This window comes from Pteropus medius, unplaced genomic scaffold (genome assembly GCF_902729225.1).
Source record: "Pteropus medius unplaced genomic scaffold, Ma_sr-lr_union100, whole genome shotgun sequence".
Taxonomy (NCBI): Eukaryota; Metazoa; Chordata; class Mammalia; order Chiroptera; family Pteropodidae; genus Pteropus; species Pteropus medius.
This window is the reverse complement of record NW_024354502.1, coordinates 30,867,519-30,889,551: the sequence shown is the minus strand read 5'-3', so window position 1 is coordinate 30,889,551 and position 22,033 is coordinate 30,867,519. Positions and strand designations below refer to the sequence as shown.

The 22,033-nt window shown below is 36.2% G+C and overlaps 1 protein-coding gene across 2 annotated transcripts; it reads right to left on the bottom strand.

The window, feature by feature from the left end:
- Positions 1-1,535: 1,535 nt before the first annotated feature.
- On the bottom strand, positions 1,536-21,928 carry AP3M2 (adaptor related protein complex 3 subunit mu 2). 2 transcript variants are annotated; one of them, XM_039853658.1, is made up of 9 exons: positions 21,877-21,928; positions 20,057-20,401; positions 16,881-17,052; positions 13,696-13,833; positions 7,292-7,377; positions 6,893-7,026; positions 5,328-5,535; positions 4,903-5,047; positions 1,536-3,720 (listed from the first exon to the last, which is right to left on the bottom strand). In XM_039853658.1, exons 2-9 carry the CDS (start codon positions 20,327-20,329, stop codon positions 3,620-3,622), a joined length of 1,257 nt encoding a protein of 418 aa, XP_039709592.1. In that variant the 5' UTR covers positions 20,330-20,401; positions 21,877-21,928; the 3' UTR covers positions 1,536-3,619. The 2 variants fall into 2 exon arrangements, with proteins under 2 accessions (XP_039709592.1, XP_039709593.1); XM_039853659.1 differs by lacking the exon at positions 21,877-21,928 and adding an exon at positions 21,710-21,728.
- Between the last annotated feature and the right edge of the window lie 105 nt (positions 21,929-22,033).

Here is a 22,033-nt window from a genome sequence, read left to right as displayed (position 1 = left end):
TAAATGCAGCTCACAGAAATTTAAGTCAGATTTCTTGACTTCAGGCTGCTCATTTACAAGTTTCTCCATGCAAATGGCAGATTTTATTTTAAATAGATGTGCATCTCTGCCATTTCAGAAAAACATGGCTGGAGGATAGCAGTAAACAAGACTCCTAGATACTACATCTCCAGCAGGAATTCAGTTGGTTTCATCCCCTCCCCCTTGCATGACAAGCTTAATGAAATGAACTGAAGCAGTTAGCCCTCCTGGGATGGAAATGCAAAGTTAAAAGGCCCCAGCATTCCTCTGAGTGAAGTCCTGGAAACCACAGACTGGATGAAGACAATAGCTCAGAAGAGGCCACTGCCTGAGCTACAGGGCAAAGTCCTGGCCCTGCAAAATAGGCTCATTTGAATTATACTAAAACACAAAGAGCAACACATCATTACCCAGCGCGCTGGTTAGGAAATTCGGGATAAAATGTCTGGAACATGTCAGGGGAAGGAAATGGGCATAAGGGAGAATTAAACAGTATTTCTTCATTACCCCCAGCTGGTTAATAAAACAAATAGATGCTAATAGGCCCAAAGAACAAGATAGATTCTCAGGTAACTGTGCAATTAGTCTTAATGGGTGAAGACTAGAGAAACTCAGATGATTGAAACTGCTTTCTTCTTAGAGTCCCAATTGTAAGTCTGGTTATTAAAAAGAGTGTCAGAAACTTTTGGTTTCATGTTTAACTTCAAAAGCCAGTGACTCACACAATCCCGAGTACTTGGGATATTGGGGAAAGTTTGAGAGTTTCAAATTCAATTCCCCTTTTTAAATTCTAATTAGAAAATTAATCTCATTGTTGGCAATGAGTCACCACCTACTGGCCATTACGGGAAGTACAAATATAACATATACCTGGTCACATTCCAATGCTACAGCCAGCCAGGCCAAGGGAAGAGATATTAACAATGACTAAGATAGCCAGGATTACTCTGCAGCAAAAACAAGTCCAGGAATAGTGATAGACATTAAACATTTGTGTTAGTCAACAAAGAGACCTCTTAAAATTTCTTTATGGCCATGAGGGATTTACAGAAAAAAAAAATAGCACAAATAGGGGATGACCGCCGGTGTCTACGCTTTACAAAGACTTCCAATGCCTTACCATCCAAGAAATCTACTAGAGTTAAGATGCCTAAGACCTTGAAGCCTGTTTCATGCTTGAATTAATCAACAAAGAAGATTAAGAGAATGGGGAAAGCTTCAGAACAGAAACCAACAGCTTTAAAGGCTTTCTCTTTTACACACTTGGGAAAAATAATTTGATTGATCTGGACCTTCGTTCTCACAACCTTAAAAATGGCATTAATACCAACATTCCCTATCTTCCGGAGGTGACTAGAGAATCAAACTATACATATGGCTTTAGATCTGCTGGTTGAAAAATACAAAAGTAGTAAGATCCTCCTGAATTGACTTATTACCTACTACTCTTATTGGGGCATGCTTGGCACAGCAGTACCGTTCGTCCTAGTAACAAAACACTTAGGACACAGAGGACTGGTAAAACACAACTTTATTAAGATTTTAACAGAGAAGATACTTCTGCACGTTAAATACATATGGAATCGAACAGCTCAATCAAGACGCCCTGTACTACGTGTGCTCACATACTGCTGGGTGGTGGCAGTGAGGCTCCCCTGCACTCCAGGGCCCACTGCATAGGTGACGTCATCGTTACTTTGTATGCTAAGGCCTGCAGGTCCCATATCCTAGAGACTTTATTTCTCCTTAAGTTCTTCCCTGGAGGAAATAAAAAAGCTAGACTGACTTACGGAAATAAAAAGATTCAGGGACCAAGATTGGTCGTTTCCCATAAAATTTTAAAATCCTTCAGAGCTCCAGAAGTAATTCCAAGTACTGTGGAATCCATAGGTGGAGACGTTTCCTCTACCACGGTGGGTGTGCATATAGGACAAATTCTGGAGTGATGGAGAACGGAGCACATCTGATTGTATAAAGCACAATTTATCCCAGAGGAAGACCACAAAGCAATATTACTCTGCAGCAAAAACAAGTCCAGGAAGTAGGAAGATAAAACTAGCAAAAATAATTTCTTAAGTATTTGGTAACAGGGCTTTAGTGAAAAATTGTAGGGTGTGGAGATAATAGGTCTTCATTTTTCTCCATGCATGAAGTAGAGCTACGATATCACTGCTTAAGCTGTAATATTAAAAAAAACTTGTCTTTTATATGAATATTTAAATGGGTAACAGACATACTGAACTCGGATAAAAACTGCTCACTGGGAAACCCTGAGGTACCCTTTCAGTTGCCGTGTTTGTTTAACTGGGTTAGATGTGATCAACATGGCCCATCTTCCTACAACATTAATTTTAGTCAAAGATTTAGGGGATTTTTTTTTTTTTTTTGCCAAAACGAAAATGGACTGGTAGATATCTATTGTTAATAAATACATTACACAGTAGAGTACAAAAGATTCTGAGGAAATAACTCTACTGAACAGCTTCAAGGATGACCCATACCCTCGATGCCTTCTTTTTGCTTAGGGTTACTGATGGAAAAGTTTCAGATAGACCCGCTCAGACTCCTGTGGCAGTCCAGCACTGACAAGGGGTAATAAGAAATCACTGGGTTATAGTTGTGGTACACCTTCATGAGGAGTGAACTGGCATCTACACTCCAATACTATGACATCTGAAATCTGGCGTTATGGGATTGGCTTTTTTGAAATTCTCCTCAGGTAGCAGGGGAAAGGCTGGTGAATTCTGTAAAGTGAGTGTAATCGTTTTGAGTTGGGGAAAGAGGCATTTCAGACAACCACCACAGGGAATAGGGAAGGTCACCTCCTCACTGAAGATGACAAGACCAAGAGCTAACGGCAAGCAGCAGTTAGTGTCTGCAAACTCGTGCGATAGAGTCATGGTCTTTAAGGGAAAATCTGATTCTACTGGCTTTCCACGTCAATAGCGGACTCGAATTTAAAAGGTTTCTAGTTCATTGCTAGAAGTACAAATGTTTTGTTTTCTTTTTTTGATACACAAATGTACAGGGATCAGAAAGAAGCTAACTCTGTTCCTTCCAACCGTCCTTCATTGCTTTTCTGGCCACTTCCACTTTAGTGTCCTCATAATTCTTTAATACTGTCTCCTCTTTCTTTCCCTCACAGATCAGATCCTTAACTGGCCTTTTCTTGACTAACATTCATTTTCCTCCAAGCTTTCTTTACTTCTTTCTTTCTAATCTTTCTTTCCACCTTAAAAAACAATAACAAAAAAGTCTTTCATTGGCCTTAGATAATTAAAGCCAGGCAAGAAATAAATGCTAATATTTTCTTATGGAAACCACGTTAAAAAGTTGAATATGGTACCAAGTGTCTCTGGCCTCCATCACACAGCTCTTCCTTAAGAACTGAGTTGGTGCTGATTCTTTCAGTTCTATCCAGTTCTCCCTGGTGACCCTTTTCTCTCTTGATTAATTCCATGGCACTGAAGGCTAAGGAAAAAAGGGAGTGGATGGGTCCAGAAGGGGACTGACCTAGGGGATGGGCTGATATTTTCTACTTTTAGACAAGTAAGAAATGAAAAGTGTTTGTGACTGTTCCCTTCACGAAACTCTCCCTTCAGGTTCGGACTTGGAACTTTCCAGCTTTGGTCATGTATTTTATGCCCTTAAAGGGTTTGTACTTTTCTCCATACATATCTAGACGGTTCACTTTGAGTCCTGGAGAGAAAGAAGGAAGGAAGAATATGACATAAGCATTATTCAAAAGAAGCAGGTATCATAACTGTTTAAATTTATTTTAATTCAAAGAGATCAGTGGGATAGAGACAGTTTATAACAATGAAGCAGAAAAATAGTTTCATTTATTAATATCACTCATATGAAGTTGATAGATTCTTCCTTCTTAATATATACATGGATAGTAAAAAAATTGCTCCAACACAAAGCTATCCACCTGTTCCTGAAGTAGAAAGCGCAGAAAGTTATATGCAGACTAAAATGAAGGTAAGGAAAAAATAGGAACATTGTATATTTTTTTAAATTATTGAATTGAATATATGAATAATAACAAATCAATAAATTAATAATGAAATAAATTATAACTGAATAATGAAAAATGAATTAATAAATAGGTGCTTCCTAAATATTCTCACTGTACTAAGCAAAAAATATTTTATACTGTATAGAGCTTTAAAGTTTAGTAAGTGTTTTAAGATGAAAGAGCTTATAATTTAAGTGAATTCTAATCACTTAAATTAGATAAGGTCTGTTGGTAAATTAATAATAGGAACTTCATATAAAGCTAAAGTCATTTCCTATCTATCTTACAGAATTGTTCTAAGGATTAAATAAGAAAATAGATGAAGAGAGCTTAAAACAGTGCCTGGCACTTAGTATATGCCCAATAAGTCATAACGATTATTATTACTATTATTCTAAGAAGTGTAGACTATAGTGGACTGACTTGGATAGGCCCAGGGGTTCTAAATGACAATAAAAAGCCAATATGAAAGTCTTCTAAAATTGAGGATAAGGAGGGAAAATTATTCTTTTCAGTTACAGGCTGAGAGTGCAGAAGCATTCCCATACTGAAAACCTTGGCAACCTCAAATTAACAACCGCAAGATGACTCAACGACTGCCTGGGAACACCAACGCCTACCAATATTGTTTTTCTCAACCATCTTAGACATTTTTATTCAGGTCACTTAAGCCAACTTCAAAGTAAGGATTATAAACTTTCCCCCAGAAATGTGTTAGAAAAGATTTTTACTAAAGATTACACATCGAGTAATTAAACTTTGTGAATAGGGAGCCACCGGAAGGTTTTCTGATGTCTATGCCTTACAGGAGAAAGCCGTCTCTCTTCTCTTCAAAGCCACCAAAGCTGGGAGGCACTTACCAGAAATGGCCAGCTGCTGGATCTTAAACTGCAGGTTAATTGTGGGGTTCTCATCTGGTTTGGAAGCTCCAGCCTGAAGACTCATGGTCCCCTTCAAACTTGGTAGCTTTTGGGGATTTATTTTGCCTACATCCCAAGAGAGCATCTTCAAAGAAAAGAAACAAGCAGAAGTTTCCGTGGAACCCTTAATGTGAGGTGGCTGAGCTCTAAGCTCAGGGCATCTGTTCATAATATTATAAGCTGCGTCCAGGGTTTTTTTTTTTTTCAACAGAGAACACTATTTGTTTCCATAAATTATCTCAAGGAGAAAACAACACCCCTTTGACTAATGTCTCCTTTCAGCAAGGTATAAGGTCTGTGTGGAGAGCTCTTGCAGAATTACTTCTACTTAACATCAGCAATTCATAACCTCCTTAGTCTCCTACCTTGGTAACTGGGTCAAATGTATGTGTTCCCTGAGAGGGAGTGAGGCTCATATTCAGGACCCCTTTGGGCATCTGGCTGGTGACAATCACTCCCTCGATGGTCTTCCCCATCGTCTGTTTAGGTCCCACCGTTATTTCAAAGCGTCCAAGTGAACTACTGTCCCGGAAACTGATGTTATGTTTGACATACACTGGAATTGCCACCAGACTGAAAAAGAGACAGACAAAAGCCCATTTCATTAATTACGAGAAAAACGGCAACCTTTCTTCCTTTCTTGCCCTGTTGGCAGCTTTTCCTCCCTGACCTACTTCCTTACTCTTTATCTTAAAAATTAAGCACAGGAAAAAAATCCCTAGTAATCTTTGATTTTTTTTTCTTTTTGTAAAGCTAAGATGCTGTCTTAGTAAGTAAACTAACTCTTCTGATGACTCTGAATAATATCAACAAATTAAAGAATATACTAAGTCTAGTATGAGAAAGACATTATGAACAAAAATTAGCAGCCACCATATTTCTGTTTTACTTGATGACACGTGATGAATAATTATTTGTACTTGAAAGAGTAATATTCGTACATCATCGACATTTTATAATTTCTTGAGAGAGCTTTTACCTGACCTTGTCTGATCCTTCCAAACAGCCTATGAAGTAGGGTACACTGTCATGATTTGACAGAAGAGGAAATAGAGAAGCCACAGAATAATACTAAAGTAATAACAGTTCTTAACATCTATTGAACACTTCTTGAGAGCCAGTCACTATCCTAAAAGCTTTATCTCTATTATCTCATTTATTTAATCCTCCCAATAATGATGAAGTAGGTAATGCTACTGTCCTAATTTTAAAGATGAATACTCATATCCTTACGCTAAACTGAGGTTCAGTAAATTGCCCAAGGTTACATATCATAAGTACTAAAGGTGGGGTTTAAGTCTAGGCAGTCTGATTCCAGAGCCTTTGCTCTCAAGCACTCAGATATTTTTCTAAATTACTTATTCCAAATCACGCAAGAAAGTATAGGTGGTACTGAGGTCTTATGGCTCTCTTCAGTCCACGTACCTTCTACTATGTACCTTCTACTAAGGGATTCCAGAAACTCCTAGGCTCCATATTACAGAGAATGTTCAAGACCAAAAACCAGTCCATTTTATGGCTTTCACTGCATAATTTAATGCTTCTTTTGAGTTGGGGGAGTGGCATGCTGAATACAGGTGTACTAGATTCCAAATTAACAAAAGAAGTTCTTGTTTAGACATATAATAAAAACAACAAAAATAATAGCAGCAAACTTAATGAGCATTTACTTCGTAATAAGCACTATTTAGGTTCTCTTATTTAATCCTAATAACAAGGTACTTTTATTATTTTCAACTTGCAGATAAGAAAACAGACACAAAAAGGTTAAGCAACTCATCTGAGATTATCCAATTAGTAAATGTAGAAGCTGGAATTTGAACTCAGGCAACTGCAGAGCTGGAGTTCATAAACACTATGGATATTGTTTACACACACACACACACACACACACACACACACACCATTCTTAATTATAAGGACTGCTTACTTCTGCGCGCTGACATGGTAAGAGAGCAGGCGAAAGTTTCCATCAGGAGGGATGAAGGAAAGGATGCGCTCAGATTCCCAGCGCTTGAAACGAACACAAGGATGGAAGCTGACATCATCTAGCAACCTGGGATTCTATGGTTACAAGGCAAGGAAAACCAAGAAGTAAGAATTAACACCCATATTTTTTTTTTCAGGAGTAATTTCGATGCTGTTTTTGTTCACACACACACACACACACACACACAGAGTCTGTAGTTACTTATACAAAATTTAAGCCCAACAAGCTTTGTGGCTGTCCTTAATTATTTCTTCTTGTTTCACTTCATTCTCACCACTCTGTCTTTACAAAAGCATTTAATTTCCCATCCCGAGAACTGAATCTCTGGTTCAGGCTTACCATGAATGAAAGTGTAAGGTCTGGCATTCCTGTCAGCTTGACACAAGCATCAATCACCCCCTGGATCTCAGCAGTAATTGTGGAACCTGAGACAGGAACAAGACAAAAAGAAGGTAAGAGGTTACGGAACTCTTCTCTGTCCTTCTCAATTAACTTATTTCCTTCCTTCCCTCTTTAACTTTCTCTTTTTCTTCCAACTTATTTCCTTCCTCCTTCCCTCATCTTTCTTTTTTCCTTGTGTCCATCCATCCAATTCATCCACCTAATCTATTTGTCCATCCTTCCAAACATTGATCAACTGCATATCAAATATAAGACGCTAAGATGAATGGGGGGTAAAAGATTAATAACATAGTTATTAACCTAAAGGACTTTTCAATCTAGTACCAGAATCAAACAGAGTATCATTACCTTAACCAATGGTTCAAAAAATTTCCTACCAGAAACTTCTCTCCCTAAGGTCACCAATGAGCTCTGCTGCTAAATCGAAGGGACACTTTGGTCTTTACCTTAGAGAATCTCTCTGCAGCATTTATCACTTTTGACCCCTTCTTCCTTTTCAAAATCCTCCCCTCTCCTAGTTTTCTACTTTTCTAGCTCCTCTTCTTCAGTGCCTTCTTCAAGGTTCTCTTTCTTTTCACATCCTTTAAATGTCTATGCTTTTTCACAGTTCTGAATTGCTCTTTCTTTCACTCAACATTCTTTACTAGGGTTACTTGCCCTACTTCCCAAGGCTTCAATTTTCATTAATGGCCAATTATTTCCTGGTGTTTTTTCCCAGTTCAGCTAATTGGACAGCTCAATATAGATGTCATGGGGGTACTTTGAACTCTACATGTCAGAGTGAATTCATTGTCTTCATTCCTGCACTTGTTCCTAATATTTTCCACATCTTCTTGATGATATAATCTATCCTGTTGCCTAAGCTAGAAAATCCTTAACCACCTCTACTTCTTCAGTGATCAATTCCTCTCTTTTATGTGATTTCTGTCTCTTAAATCTACTCATTGCTCTCCATCCTCACTACCATTGTGTACATCTGTATTTTGCCACTTCAGCAATAGCCTCCTTGCTTTCCCTGTCTTCAGTCTTATCCCACTTCAAGCCATTCTTCATAATGCAGCTAGACTGATAGTTCTACAGTATGAATCTGTTTAAGTTACTCCCCAACTTAAAACTTTTAAATTGTTCCAAAGAGGCCTCCTTAAAATGGTATACAAGACTCTTCATGATCTAGCCATCTAGTTGTTTTTTATTTTTGTTTTACTTTTTTCCTCCTTTCCCTCAGCTTTACTGGTAGAGTAGAGCATGTCCTGTAAAGATATTCTTACTTGAATGTTGTTCCCCAGAACAGGTGCCAGGCCCTGGGCAGTCGGGGGCAGACCCAAGGCACTGACTCAACACCCCTGCCTCTTTCCCTACCCATGTCTGGTGTTTCTGAGAACTGGAGGAATTTGTTGTTGATGATGTGGCAATGATAGTGAAAATAATGACTCATAAAAGCAGTGATATTGCTTATTGTGTGCCAGGCACTGTATTCAGCCTTTTCCATGTCTTATATAATTTTTTAAAATTTATTTATTTTAATTAGTTTCAAGTATACAGTACATTGGTTAGACATCTATATAGTTTATAAAACAATCCCCCACAATTGCTCCCTCTCTCCTCTGTCCCTTCACCTAGCTAAAGTATTAATGCTAACTGCATTCCCTATGCCATGCTCCACATCCCTGTGTCCATCCATTGGCTACTAATTTGTACTTCTTTAACCCTTCACTCCATTCTCCCAGTCCCCCAAACTCCCCTCCCCTCTGTCCGCCACCAAATTGTCCATTATATTTGGGAGTCTGTTTTTGATTAGTTTGTTCTTTGTATTCCTTAGATTCTGCATATAAGTGAAATCATATAGTCTTTATCTTTCTCTGTCTGACTTAAATACCTTCTAGGTCCATTAAAGCAATATCTTTTTCCATCTCCTTTCTTTTAGTCTGTGTGTGTCTTTTAATCTGAAGTATTGAGTCTCTTGTAGACAGTATATGTAGCGGTCTTGTTTTCTTATCCTTTCAGCCACTCTATTTTTTGGTTGGAACACTTAATTCTTTTCTATTTAAGGTATTTATTGATAGGAATGTAGTTGTTACCATTCTTTATTCCTGTTTTTGATACATGTTTTTTCTTCTTAAAGAAGTCCCTCCAACATTTCCTGTAATACTGGCTTGGTGGTGATAAATTCCTTTAACTTATTTTTGTCTGGGAAGCTCTTTGTCTGTCCTTCAACTCTAAATGATAGCTTTGCTGGATAAAGTATTCTTGGTTGTAGTGTTTTACTTTTTTATAGAGGTAAAACTTATAGTAAAATGCAAAAATTTTAAATATTAAGGCACAATGAATTTTTACATATGTACACACCTGCAAATACCACCCACACAAAGATATGGAATCCTTTTAGCATCCCAGCATGCTCTCCTTACCCAACCTAGTTAATCTGAGTCCCTAAAATGGACTTCTATTGAAAACAGGCTGTTGCACCTGTTTTCAAACTTCGCATAAATGTTACAACTGTATAAAACTTTATGCAACTGAGTTTCTTGCTCAACACTGAGATTCATTTATGATGTTGGGTATATTGGCAGTTCATTTTTTCATTACTGTACAATATTTCATTGTATGACTATATCAAAATTTATTTATCTTTTCTATTATTGATGGTCATTTGGGTTATTTCTAGTTTGGGACCAATATGAAAAGCTGTTATGCCTAGTTTTAAAGCCTCATCACTTTTCTTTTTTTATGCCTCTCAATCCAGTTATACTAAACCAGTTTATTTCTCAATAATATTTTACTCATCTTAGGGTGTTTTGTACATACTTTGCTCCCAAATCCATGTAGGTCTTAATAACTTCTACTCATACTACTGATGAAGCATAAACACTATCATCTCTTTACACTTTGTTCTGGATAGGTGGGATATCTCTCTTATGCTCCACCTTTTGAGCTTTCTCTCTCCCTCACTAGATTTAAATAAGCAGACAATAAACTATGTCTTTCTTTTTTTTTTAACCCACTTTGTCTCCTTTATCTGTACAATTTCATCGTTATCAACAACAAAATAATATCATCAACAGCTACGATAAAGGACACTCATAAAGGGGTCCAGAGCTTTGTAATTCGGAATCAAGATTCTAGAAAGATTTTGCTACAGAATTTAAAAATTATTAGTCAGAAAATGCTGAATATATCATCATTGAATCAAAAGCCAGCTTTCACTCATCCACATTTACTAACAAGAATCTCTGACCACTCATCATAGCAAAGACGTAGATCCCCAGCATTATGCTGACTGACTGCCACGTGATGACCAACTGTCCCTGGGAATGACACACCACTCTTCATTATTAACAAATAATTGTTGTTTTCCTATATTGTTTGGGATAGGGGTATTACAGGTATTTAATTACTGGGTTTACTTTCCTCTTTGAGAGTTTCTATATCTAATATTCAAATATGTATTTGGTGTCTTTCAAGTACAGTAGAGGGGTTAGTTTTTTTTCCCACTGCTTATATCCAGGGGTCCCCAGCTTTTTCTTTCCTCTACATGATTCTCATGTATGACACTCTCACATTAGTGACATGCACCTCCTGTTACATCACCATCATTATTACATTATTGTCAGCAAAGATTCTCAACACATAAATTATATAAATGTCTGACCACTATGCTGTACTAATATAAAGTAAAATTGAATATCAATTGTAACTGAAAAAAAAAGTTGAACAGGAAGGGGGCTGACTAGATGGTATACCCCTAAACTATATCTGATTCATCATTAAATGCTCACTATTTACCACTGTGCTATGACACAACAGGTTTTCAATAAGCATTTGTTGAATGAATGAGTTCAGTAATGTGACCAGAACTTTCTACAAATTTCTAAGCTCTTAGACTTCTAGTCATATTAACCTAATTCAGAATAGATAGAAAAAGAAGGCTCCCTGAATTTTAGTGATTACAGCTTCAGCTCTGCCATGAGAACTGAGTCAAATATTTTCAAAAGGAAATCTACTTACAAGACATTAGTTTATCACTTTCCTTTTTTATTCAAAAGGATAAGATCTATAAATAAGTAGAAGTGTGAGGCAAGAATTCTTCATATACTTATTGCTTTTATCAGCTATATTGAAGTATAGTTAACAAATAAAAATTGTCATATTTAAGGTGTACAGCTTGATGTTTTGATATACATTGTGAAATTATCACCACAATCGAGCTAATTAACATATCCATCACCCCAGAGTTACTTTTGTGTGTGTGTGGTGAGATCACTTAAGATCTATGTTCTCTGCAAATTTCAAGTATACAATACACATGTGAGGTGAGGATGTGTTAATTTAACTTGATGAGAAGAATCCTTTCATGATACAATTATAGTTACTGTGCTAGACATTAAATCTCCAGAATTAATTCATCTTGCGTAACTAGAACTTTGTATCCTCTAACCAATATCTCCCCACTTCCCCCTCTTCTCAACCCCTGCAAACCACCATTCCACGCTCTGTTTCTATAAGTTTGACTATTTTAGATTCTACATGAGTGAAATCATGCAGTATTTGTCTTACTGTATCTGGCTTATTTCACTTAGTATAATGCCCTCCAGGTTCATCCATGTCGAAAATGGCAGGATTTCCTTCTTTTTATGGCTGAATAATTTTTCCATTGGGTGTGTATGTATCTACCTCACATTTTCTTTATCCACTCATCCATCGACAGACATTTAGGTTGTTTCTATATTCTGGCTACTGTGAATAATACTGCAATGGATATAAAATTGCAGATATCTCTTTGAGATACTTATTTCATTTCCTTTGGATATAACCAGAAGTGATCATAAGGTAGTTCTATTTTTTAATACTTTGAGGAATCTCAATACCATTTTCCATAATGGCTATACCAGTTTACATTCCGACCAATAGTGTACAAGTGTTCCCTTTTCTCTATATCATTGCCAACATTTATCTGCTGCCTTTTTATAATGGTCATTCTAACTGGTGTGAGGCAATATCTCATTGTAGTTTTGATTTGCAGTTCCCTGATGATTAGTGATGGTGAGTAGCTTTACATACACCTGCTGGTCATTTGTATGTCTTCTTTTTAAAAATGTCTATTCAGATCCTATTCCCACTTTTTAATCAGATTTTTTTTTTGTTTTGTTTTGCTATTGAGTTATATGACCCCTTATATAGTTTAGATATCAGTCCCTTATCAGATATATAGTTTACAAGTATTTTCTCCCATTTGTAGGTTGCCTTTTCACTCTGTTGATTCTTTCATTGTACAGAAGCTTTTTAGTTTGATACAATCCCACTTGTCTGTTTTTGCATTTCTTGCTTTTGCTTTTGGTGTCATATCCAAGAATCATTGCCCAGAACATTGTCAAGAGGCTTTCCCCCTATCTTTTCTTCCAGTAGCTTTACGATTTCATGTTTTAAGTCTTTAATCCATTTTGAGTTGATTTTTGCATATGGTGTGAGATAAGGGTTCGATTTTATTCTTCTCTATGTGGATATTCAGTTTTCCCAACACAACTAATGAGAAGACTATCCTTTCTCCACTGTATAATCTTAGAACTTTTATTGATGATTGATTGTAAATGGGTGGTTTTATTTCTGAGCTCTGTATTGTTTCATGGGTCTATATGTCTCCTTTTATATCAGTATCATACTGTTTTAATGTAGTTTTTATAATATACTTTGAAATCTGGAAATGTGAAGTCTCTAGCTTTATTCTTCTTGCTCAAGACTGCTTTGGCTATTTGGGATCTTTCTTGGTTCCATATGAATTTTAGGAATGTTCTATTTCTGTAAAGAATGCCATTGGGTTTTGATGGGGAAAGCACTGAATCTGTAGATCACTTTGAGTCTTATGTACATTATAATGATATTAATCCTTTTTATCCATGAATACAACTGTTTTTCCCTTTATCTGTGTCTTCAATTTTCTCCATTAACATTTTATAATTTGCAGTGTACAAATCTTTTACCTCTTTGGTTAAGTTTATTTCTAAGTATTTTCTTTTGTTGCTATTGTAAATGAGACTATTAATTTTCTTTTAGGGTAGTTTGTTGTTTGTATATAGAAATGCCACTGATTTTTATGTTGATTGTTTATCCCGCAACTTTACTGAATTTGTTATATTAGTTCTAACAGTTTTTTGTTGAATCTTTAAGGGTCTCTACATATACAATCATGTCTTCTGCATCATAATATTTAAGTCCATTTCCCAATACCTAGCACCATGCCTGACACAAAGTAGGCACCAAGTTAAAATGAATGATTTTGAATAGGGAATCATTCTAATAGCAAGCATTATATTTTCTAGTTTTGAGAACAGAGTAAAAGCACCTACCTGATTTATCAATGATGGCATCAATCTCTTCAATCACATCAAAATAGGCCTCATTGTTCGTGTATTTCACCCCAGTCCGTCGCCAAGGCACCACTGACAGCTGCCCAGTGGGAAGCTGGTCACCCACATTGGTGCTTCCTGAGACAACGAATATTATTGTAATTTCATTCCAATTTGATAATTGGATGTGACCAATTATCTAATAATCATAGAACACTTCTTTAGAAGTTTCTATGCTCCCACTATTCATGTACTCAATTGAAGAACTTTTTAAAAAAAAAACTGAGAGTTTTCCCAATTTCTATATGGGTAACCCAGTCTATTTTAAAAACTTGTCGCCATCTGGTCTGCCTTCTCAAGAAGAATGAAGGTTAAAAAAGTTACCTGAGAAACAGATATCATATTTTAGTTTTGAAAGTAACTTGAACTTGGTCTCTCAAATTCCACAATAGCTTGCAGCTTAAATAATGCATTGGCTTTCAGTAGGGATAGTCATCTACATACTGATATAAAAATTACATGGGTAAAAACAGTACCCTAGTTTGATTCTTAGGTGTATTTACACTAGATATTAAAATATATATATTAACATAATCTCTCTCATACCAATACTGAAACTTAGGAAAAGAATGCAAATTAGATCTTTCCCTGTCTATAAAAGCTGTAAATCAATTCCTTGACTTGTTTCCCCGCCACAGGCATCAACTATATATTTTTTTTAATTCAAAAGTTGTATACTAAAATTATGAAATAATACAACTAATTCAAAATTTATTTCCTTCTTCTGTAACCTGGATCTTTTTGATCTAAAGAACACACACACACATATATTCTACATGTTTATAAATACTTCAGCTTTAAAAAGTGGTTCTCAGATACCTTTCTCTATATTTGAGTGAGATTCAGGAAAATGACTTCATAGTATTCATAAATTATTCAGGCACTAACAAAGCTTTTAAGGTTTAAAATGAGCCCCGAATATTGAAAAACCGAACAAATTTATTTTCTTAAAAAGATGCACCATGTGCATGCTTCGGCAGCACATATACTAAAAAGATGCACTATGTATTAAAATATGTCATCAAGCTATAATAATTAAATCAGTCTGATAATAAGGCAGGAAAGTCCCCCCCCCCAAAAAAAACTAAGAATCCATAATGACTTTGTACATGATAAAAATATCATTTGAAAACAGGGGAAAAGGATAAATTATTCAAGAAACAGTGCTAGGAAAACTGGCTGACAATTTGGAGAAATGAACATAGAGCCTTACCTTATATTGTTTACCAAGATAATTTTTAAATGGATTAAAGAATTAAATCCAAAAATAAAAGCATGAAAGAACTAGAAGAAATTACACTTTTTATAAAAGAAAATTTTACCTTTTCTAAAATCAAGAAGACATTCTATGTTTGCTTCTAACAATTATAAAGTTTGTACATGTTTAACTCTTTGATCTAGCTGGAACTTATTTTGTGTATAGAATAAGTAAGGGGACTTCATTTTTTTTCTATATCAAAGCCAACTGCCCCAATACAACGTATTTAACAATTGGCCCCTGGACCACTGACTTGATATGTGACCACATCTATCTATAGCAAATTCCCATAAAAGCAAGGGTATTTTTCTAGAATTTCTAATTTATTTCAATGATCTATTTGTCTATTTCTGGGCCAATACTATAATTTTAAAATTACCAAAACTTCATAATGCATATTGTATTTGATAGGGCACACTCTCCCTTGCTCTCTTTAACATTTATTTTCAAAGCTGTCTTGGTTTTTATGGCATATCTATTCTATGGGTTTTTGTCTTATGTACCAGATGAACTTAATGTATCTTGATGTTTGACATGGCAAATCTTTCCAATCTCTTTGTAATTCTTTTTCATACTTATCCTAGTGATTATAGCATATTTATACCATTTAAAATGCATTTTTCAATCAGTATGTCAAATTCCATGTAAATCCAGTTTATATATTTAGCAAGACCCAAATGTAAAACCTTAATAAAGCAGAATGATTAATTTTACTAAATCGAAAAATTTTACATGTGGCTAAACAAACAGCAACATGAACAATGTCAAATGACAAGTGATAGATTGTAAGAAAATATCTGTAACAGTTTTCAAAATATATAAAGAACTCCTACAAACTATCATGTATATTTCCAATATATGATAGTTTAATATCCTTAAATAAAAGGAATTCTTTTAAATTAGAATGAACAAAGAAAAACATTTCAAAAAAAATGGGCAAAGGACACAAAAATGTAATTTACAGTAGAGGAAAAATAGTTGATAAACATTTAAACAGGTTTTAACTTCCTTCGTAATAAAAAATGACTGTGTAAATAACAAGGTATCACTAAGCTCAAATGGTCAGTTTTTAAAAAATTATTAATAATAATAATACAAAAGTTGGCTAGAGTGCATTAAAATTACTACTGAAAGTATAAATTAGTCTAACTTTTCTGGAGGGCAATTTGGCACAATGTATGAAAGTCTTTAAAATATACACACCCTTTGATCCAGCAATTCTACTTCTAGTACTGAAAAGAAATTATTCTAGATATGCACAAGGACTTAAGTATAAGAATGCTAATTCCTTGTTATTTAAAAGAACAAAAAGTCAGAAACATCATAAACAAGGACGGAGTAAATAACTCAGGGTCTATACCATATGGCAGAAAATTGTAAGGTCACTAGAAATGACGTAGAATAGTTATCGTAATGAGATAATATTCACAAAATATTGATAAAAGCCAAATTTAAAATAATATACAAGAGTTGTTTTTTAAAACATTATGTCCATCCATCATCCATCTATCTAGAAAAGACAAAAACATATACATCAGTATATTAAAAGTATGATGAGATTGAGCTATTTTCATGTTCTTTGTTCTTTTCTGTATTTCCAACATTTCTACAATGCTCCTCTGTTTCTTCTGTAATCAGAAAAATGTTATTTTTAAAGGAGAACACTTCATTCTGTCATTGAAATCAGGGTATTTTCTACATAACAAAAATCTATTTTAGGTCATACTCAAAGACTTATAAAGAGCAAAATTAAAGCACTTAGACATTGGAGATCCCCAAAGATAAGCACTCAAAACAATGCACAATAGGGGACTAAGCCACACCCATGATGGCACTGGCTTTCTGTGGGTTTCCCCTTTCTCCATACCTGTTATGGTGTTGACAACTGTTCGAAGGATAGTGGGAGGCTTTATCAGTTCTTTGAGGATGTTTGACTCAGTAGCTAACGGAAACCCATTGTCAAGCATCTCTTCCAATACCTCATAAACCACAACCACATTGTCTTTGATCACTGGCTCTGAACAGACTCCAAAATAATCCTGATGAAAATACAATATATACATTTATCACTCAGATACTGTAATAATTGAAAGAATGTTCCTAGAGAATAGGGATCTAGTAAACACTGTGTTTACTCAGTGTTTCTGGGATACTCTTCTACAATGAGTGAATAAAGCCATATAGGGAATATATAGTTCTCTTAGGCAGCTGGCTTGGTAGAAAGAATATTGGACTGGCTTATAGTACTAGTGTCATTACCAATTTTTTTAAATAAACTAGAATAAGTCATTTAACCTCTTTGGGTTAGTTTCTTCGACTAGATAAAATAGGTAGAATACAAAATTGAATCTAAACTATTACATGTGCTATAAACAAGAATTTGAAAGAACTATGCAAAATGATAATATTTAATATGACAGACAGGACCTGAAAATCTTTTTAATCTTCACTATTGTGCTGTTCTTTAACATTCATGCAGGTAATAAGAACTGAGAGGGAGATAAAATAAAATGAGAGGGATGAGCTAGCACACCAGATCTTTTTGGATCATCCCTACTCTAAAATGCTAGGATTCTAAGAACGCTTTTTGTTTATTTATTAACAAAGGCTATACTTAGTTACTAAATTGTCTGGATTGTGGGAAAAGCACTGGATTCCAAATCTGATAAGTCATACTAACTAATTTGGGTCTTACTTTCTTTAATAGTGTAATCAGGATAATACCATTAGACACACAAGGATGTTCTAAGAACTAAGTGCAATTGATGAAATGATAATATATGTGAAAGTGCTTTGTATACTATAAAGTAGTATGTAAAATTGTGATGCATGATGATGAAATGATTTAGAAAGAAATGCTTGTAGTCATTGGTCTGCCCTTCTAGCAATGTCAGTCATGTCTTTTACTCAACCTCGGGGATGATCATACAACCCTCCTTGAACTCATCCTGCAAAGAGAAATTTACCCTTTTTGAGAAAGCTCATTCTATTCATGGACAGCTCCTATTATTAGAAAGTTCTTTCTGTTGCTAAACTAAAACTTGCTTCCTAGATCTACCTTACAGAATAAGTTTATATAACAGCCACACAGTTATTTTAAAACAACTATAGGCTTCCACTTCAATTTTTTTTTCTCACAAATTCCCTGTTTGATCCTTCCACTGTTCATGCTATGGTATGGTTTCTATATTATTTTACCATTTTGCCATTGCCTTGAATACACTCGTTTTCCAATATTCTCCTCAAATTATGACATCCAAAATTGATCATAGACTTCAGATGTGATTTAAATTATACCAGATGTCAATTATCAGCATCATTCCAATATCCAAGAGCACTTAGGAGTTAGGAATGTGTGTCTAAAACAAAAGATTTCTTCTTAAAAAATGAAGATTTAAGGAAAAAAAAGTTACGCATTTCCCTCCCAACAGTGATTTTATTTTGAAAAATAAATAAAACACCTCACTACCTTTTACAAATCAGGCAGAATGTGAATTGAGCAATTGGAAAGTAAACTTGTAAGTATGACAAAGTGCTATAGCAAAAGTTCTTGCACTTCTATAGCTGAAACTCTTCCATTACATTCTAGTCTTGGAAAAATAATACAGCCAGAGAGAATGCAAATCAGATAAGACATAAAAATCAGAATGTATCCATTTACTTTTAACAAATGCTTCAAAAATGACAAGTTCTGAAGTCCCAGACTTCCAAACCAGACGCTTTACTGTTTTCTGAAATTCCTCTGTGGTTTCAACTAGATTAAACAATTTTTCTCACTTCCTATCCTGTAATTAGTTACATAATATTGTAATTGAAGCTAATGTTGAGTTTCACCAATGGAACTGTTAATCCTAGGATGGGGTAAAATATCATATGTGGAAATCATAACAATGCCCAGTTAGAGTGGTTTAAGATCGTAACTACTGGGTTGGTTTTTCTACGTATAGTTTCTCCACATATTGGGGTTTATAATTCTCAGATTTTCACTGTGTAGGAACTATTATACCACATGAGAACTGGAATCCCAGAATAGTACTATCAGAAAGTATTTGTGGGAAAAATCATAAAATATAATTCTCTGGAATGAAGCCTGTTTTAGACATGTGATGTAGATATGAGTGCAAATGAAAGGACTCTTTGACTTTTTAAATTTTTATCATCACATCTGAGTCCTCATTCTCTTCTCCAATTTCACAATTTCTGTATTCACATGACTAATTTCAGACCTCACATGACAAGAAGATAAAGGGCCTTTGCTTCTCATTTATCATTTGAGTTATGCAAATAACCACAACAGTTAGAAGTCAAGCAATTCTTTTAGGGAGATGATTCTACTCTCTGAATCCAGAGTCTAGGCAGCCTAAAATCCTGTGCCAAAATGGTGCTGACATCCTAGTGTAAGTAACCTCCCCTGCATCTCACTCTCCCAGATCTTCAAATCTATTCCTGAGAGAAAACCTCAAAATGAAAACTATATCTTGTAAAATGTGTCCCTTAAATTCTTATGGGTACAGAAAATTTTCTAATCCTAAATTTGCTCATCACTAGTAGTCCTATGCTGTGGATAAGCACCCCAAACCCAAGATGAAGTATGCAGTCACAAATTACTCTTGCCAGGAAGAGTAAAAACTTTTAAAAATATATCTTTACACACTCATCATTTTTTGATGCAACTCAAAATAACATAGCTAATGGTTAGCATCAAGTCCACAATATACATATTTAAAAAAAAAAAAACAAAACTAAACTCCGATTTGCGAACAAAAAGTAGGACAATACCAATCTCTAGAAGTAAAATGACTGTATACAATCATACCAAGTAAGGTGGCTTTCTCATGCAACAGGTTGAAAAGCATTCAATTTATCATTTGAGATGCAGCCAATTCAATCAATAGAATCTATTATCTTATCAGATGGGAGAGGAAGTGAGCAATGTCAGAGTTCTAATTTTTTAAAAAGTTCCTTAATGAGACTGATTACGATAGAAACAGAACTAGAAAGACTTTATAATTTACATGTATCAACTTCCTCACATTCACGCACCTGAAATGTGTCCACTACTCGGTGAAGGAACTCAATGACAAACAGAGGAGGGACCTCTGTCTGGATCACAGCCACAAAAAAGATCTTGTGCCGGTAAACACTTAAGAGATAATGATGAGGAGTAGAGATAACTGGTGGTACATTTTCTGCTTCAGTAGCTCTCTCTTGTGCCTCAAAAAAATAATCACAAACAGAACGGCTGACCACACTTTTCCAATGTTTCTCCAGGAAAATATCTCCAGAGGAGTTGATCAAGAAAAGGCTATGGATCATGGTGGAGACTGTCAGTGAGAGAGGAAATTCTTTTTCAATCTGAAAACCTCAGGAGTCTGAAAATTATCAAGCCTAAAAACAAAAGAAGCTATGATCAGTTCCATTAAACCAAAATACCTTCCTCATCTTTCCCAGCAGTCCAAGTCTTATCCACTTTTCAAGACTCTTCTTCCTCTACTGCATGAACCTGAAGTACCTCTCCCTGAAATTCCTAAGGATAATTATTAGCCACTTTGTTTGTCAATGAGTTATTCTTACCAGTGCTTGAATCATATTCATTTAAAATTTGACTTAATTTTTATATATGGATTTTCTCAAATGGACTGAAATCTCCTTGAGAAAAAAGACCATGCCTCAGATTTTTTGTTGCCTCATTGCACAGTGCTTCCTTGCATATAAGTGGGCTTCAAAAAATATTAATGAGTTTCATGTATTTGGCCACAACTGGCACACATATAAGAAATGTTTTTGGTTGTACAGTCTCATATCGTAACCATTAGCCAAACATGAACATTGAGCACTTAAAATGTGGCTGGTCCGAAATGATATGTTCTGTAAATATAAGATACACACAAGATTTTGAAGGCTTTGTATGAAAATGACAATTTAAGATATCTTACCAACAATTTAATATTGATTAAATTACTCTTAATATTGATATTTTGAATATACTAGGTTAAATAAAATCTATTAAAATTAATTTAACCTGTTTTATTTTTTAATGTGGTTACTAGAAAAATGTAAAATTACATAGTATGTGGCTTGCATTATATTTCTATTGGACAGCACTGGTCCATGGAATGGAAAGCTGTCACTTTTTATTCATTGTCAGACCCCATTCTCTAAGTATTTGTTATACACAGGATCTGCGTTGAATGCATTAAAAAGATCCCTCTGGGGATACCCCTGGTCCCTCAGGAGACATCAATTCTGCCATGCCAGTCCCCAGGATCAGGCGGTCGCGCTTGGACCCCAACTGTGGCCATTCTGCGAACCGGCCACGTACTGGCCCCAGAAGGTCAACCGCAAAGGCCTATGGTACCAAGTGCCCTAGCTAGCTTAATCCCTCTGCCTGTGGACAAAACGGCAGGACGAGGAAGCTGAGAGCAGCTAGGATGTGGAGGAAGAGAAGCGGCTGCCAAAATAGGATATTTTTGCGCTGGTCCAGCGCATCATCCTTAGACTCTTGCGAGCTAGGGATGATGGAGACCGGGTCGGGACAGCAGGACAAGGGGGGCGGATTTAAGATGTGCGCACGTTTGGACTGTGTAAAGGGTCGCCAGCCTGCACACGTGCGTTACCATGGCAACCGTGTCCCCTCCTCCGTCAGCCATTGGGTTGCAGCGAGCCACCTCCGCAGCCCGGTACTCAGTCCCTTACCTCTCCCCGCCGCATCCCACAGCGCGAAGAGTCAGTCCTACCGCATCCCGTGCCCCTGTTCCCGCCCCGCGCGCCACTGCCCCACCCCAGCGTACCCCAGTCCCACCCTGGACAGCTACGAGCGCACGCTGCCCCCTCCCGGTACCCAAGTCGCCAGCCCTCCTCACCCGCCTTGCTCTTCGCAGCGCCCACCGCTCCGCTGCGCAGATAGGCCCCGCCCCCAGCCCCCGCTCCAGCCCCGCGCGCCGGCCGCCGCACGCCTGCTGATTGGCCGGCCCTCGGCCTCGCGCCAGCGACCTCGGATTGGGTGTCGGTAATCTGCCC

What these genes read in the sequence shown, in the direction of transcription:
- AP3M2 (XM_039853658.1), bottom strand. Translation starts at nt 20,329, where the DNA reads ATGATCCATAGCCTTTTCTTGATCAACTCCTCTGGAGATATTTTCCTG. An exon ending in TGCCATCATTGATAAATCAG is followed by an intron (nt 7,378 to 13,695) that starts GTAGGTGCTTTT and finishes TTCCTGTCTCAG; the next exon opens with GTTCCACAATTACTGCTGAG. An exon ending in CATTTGACCCAGTTACCAAG is followed by an intron (nt 5,048 to 5,327) that starts GTAGGAGACTAA and finishes TTTTCTTTGAAG; the next exon opens with ATGCTCTCTTGGGATGTAGG.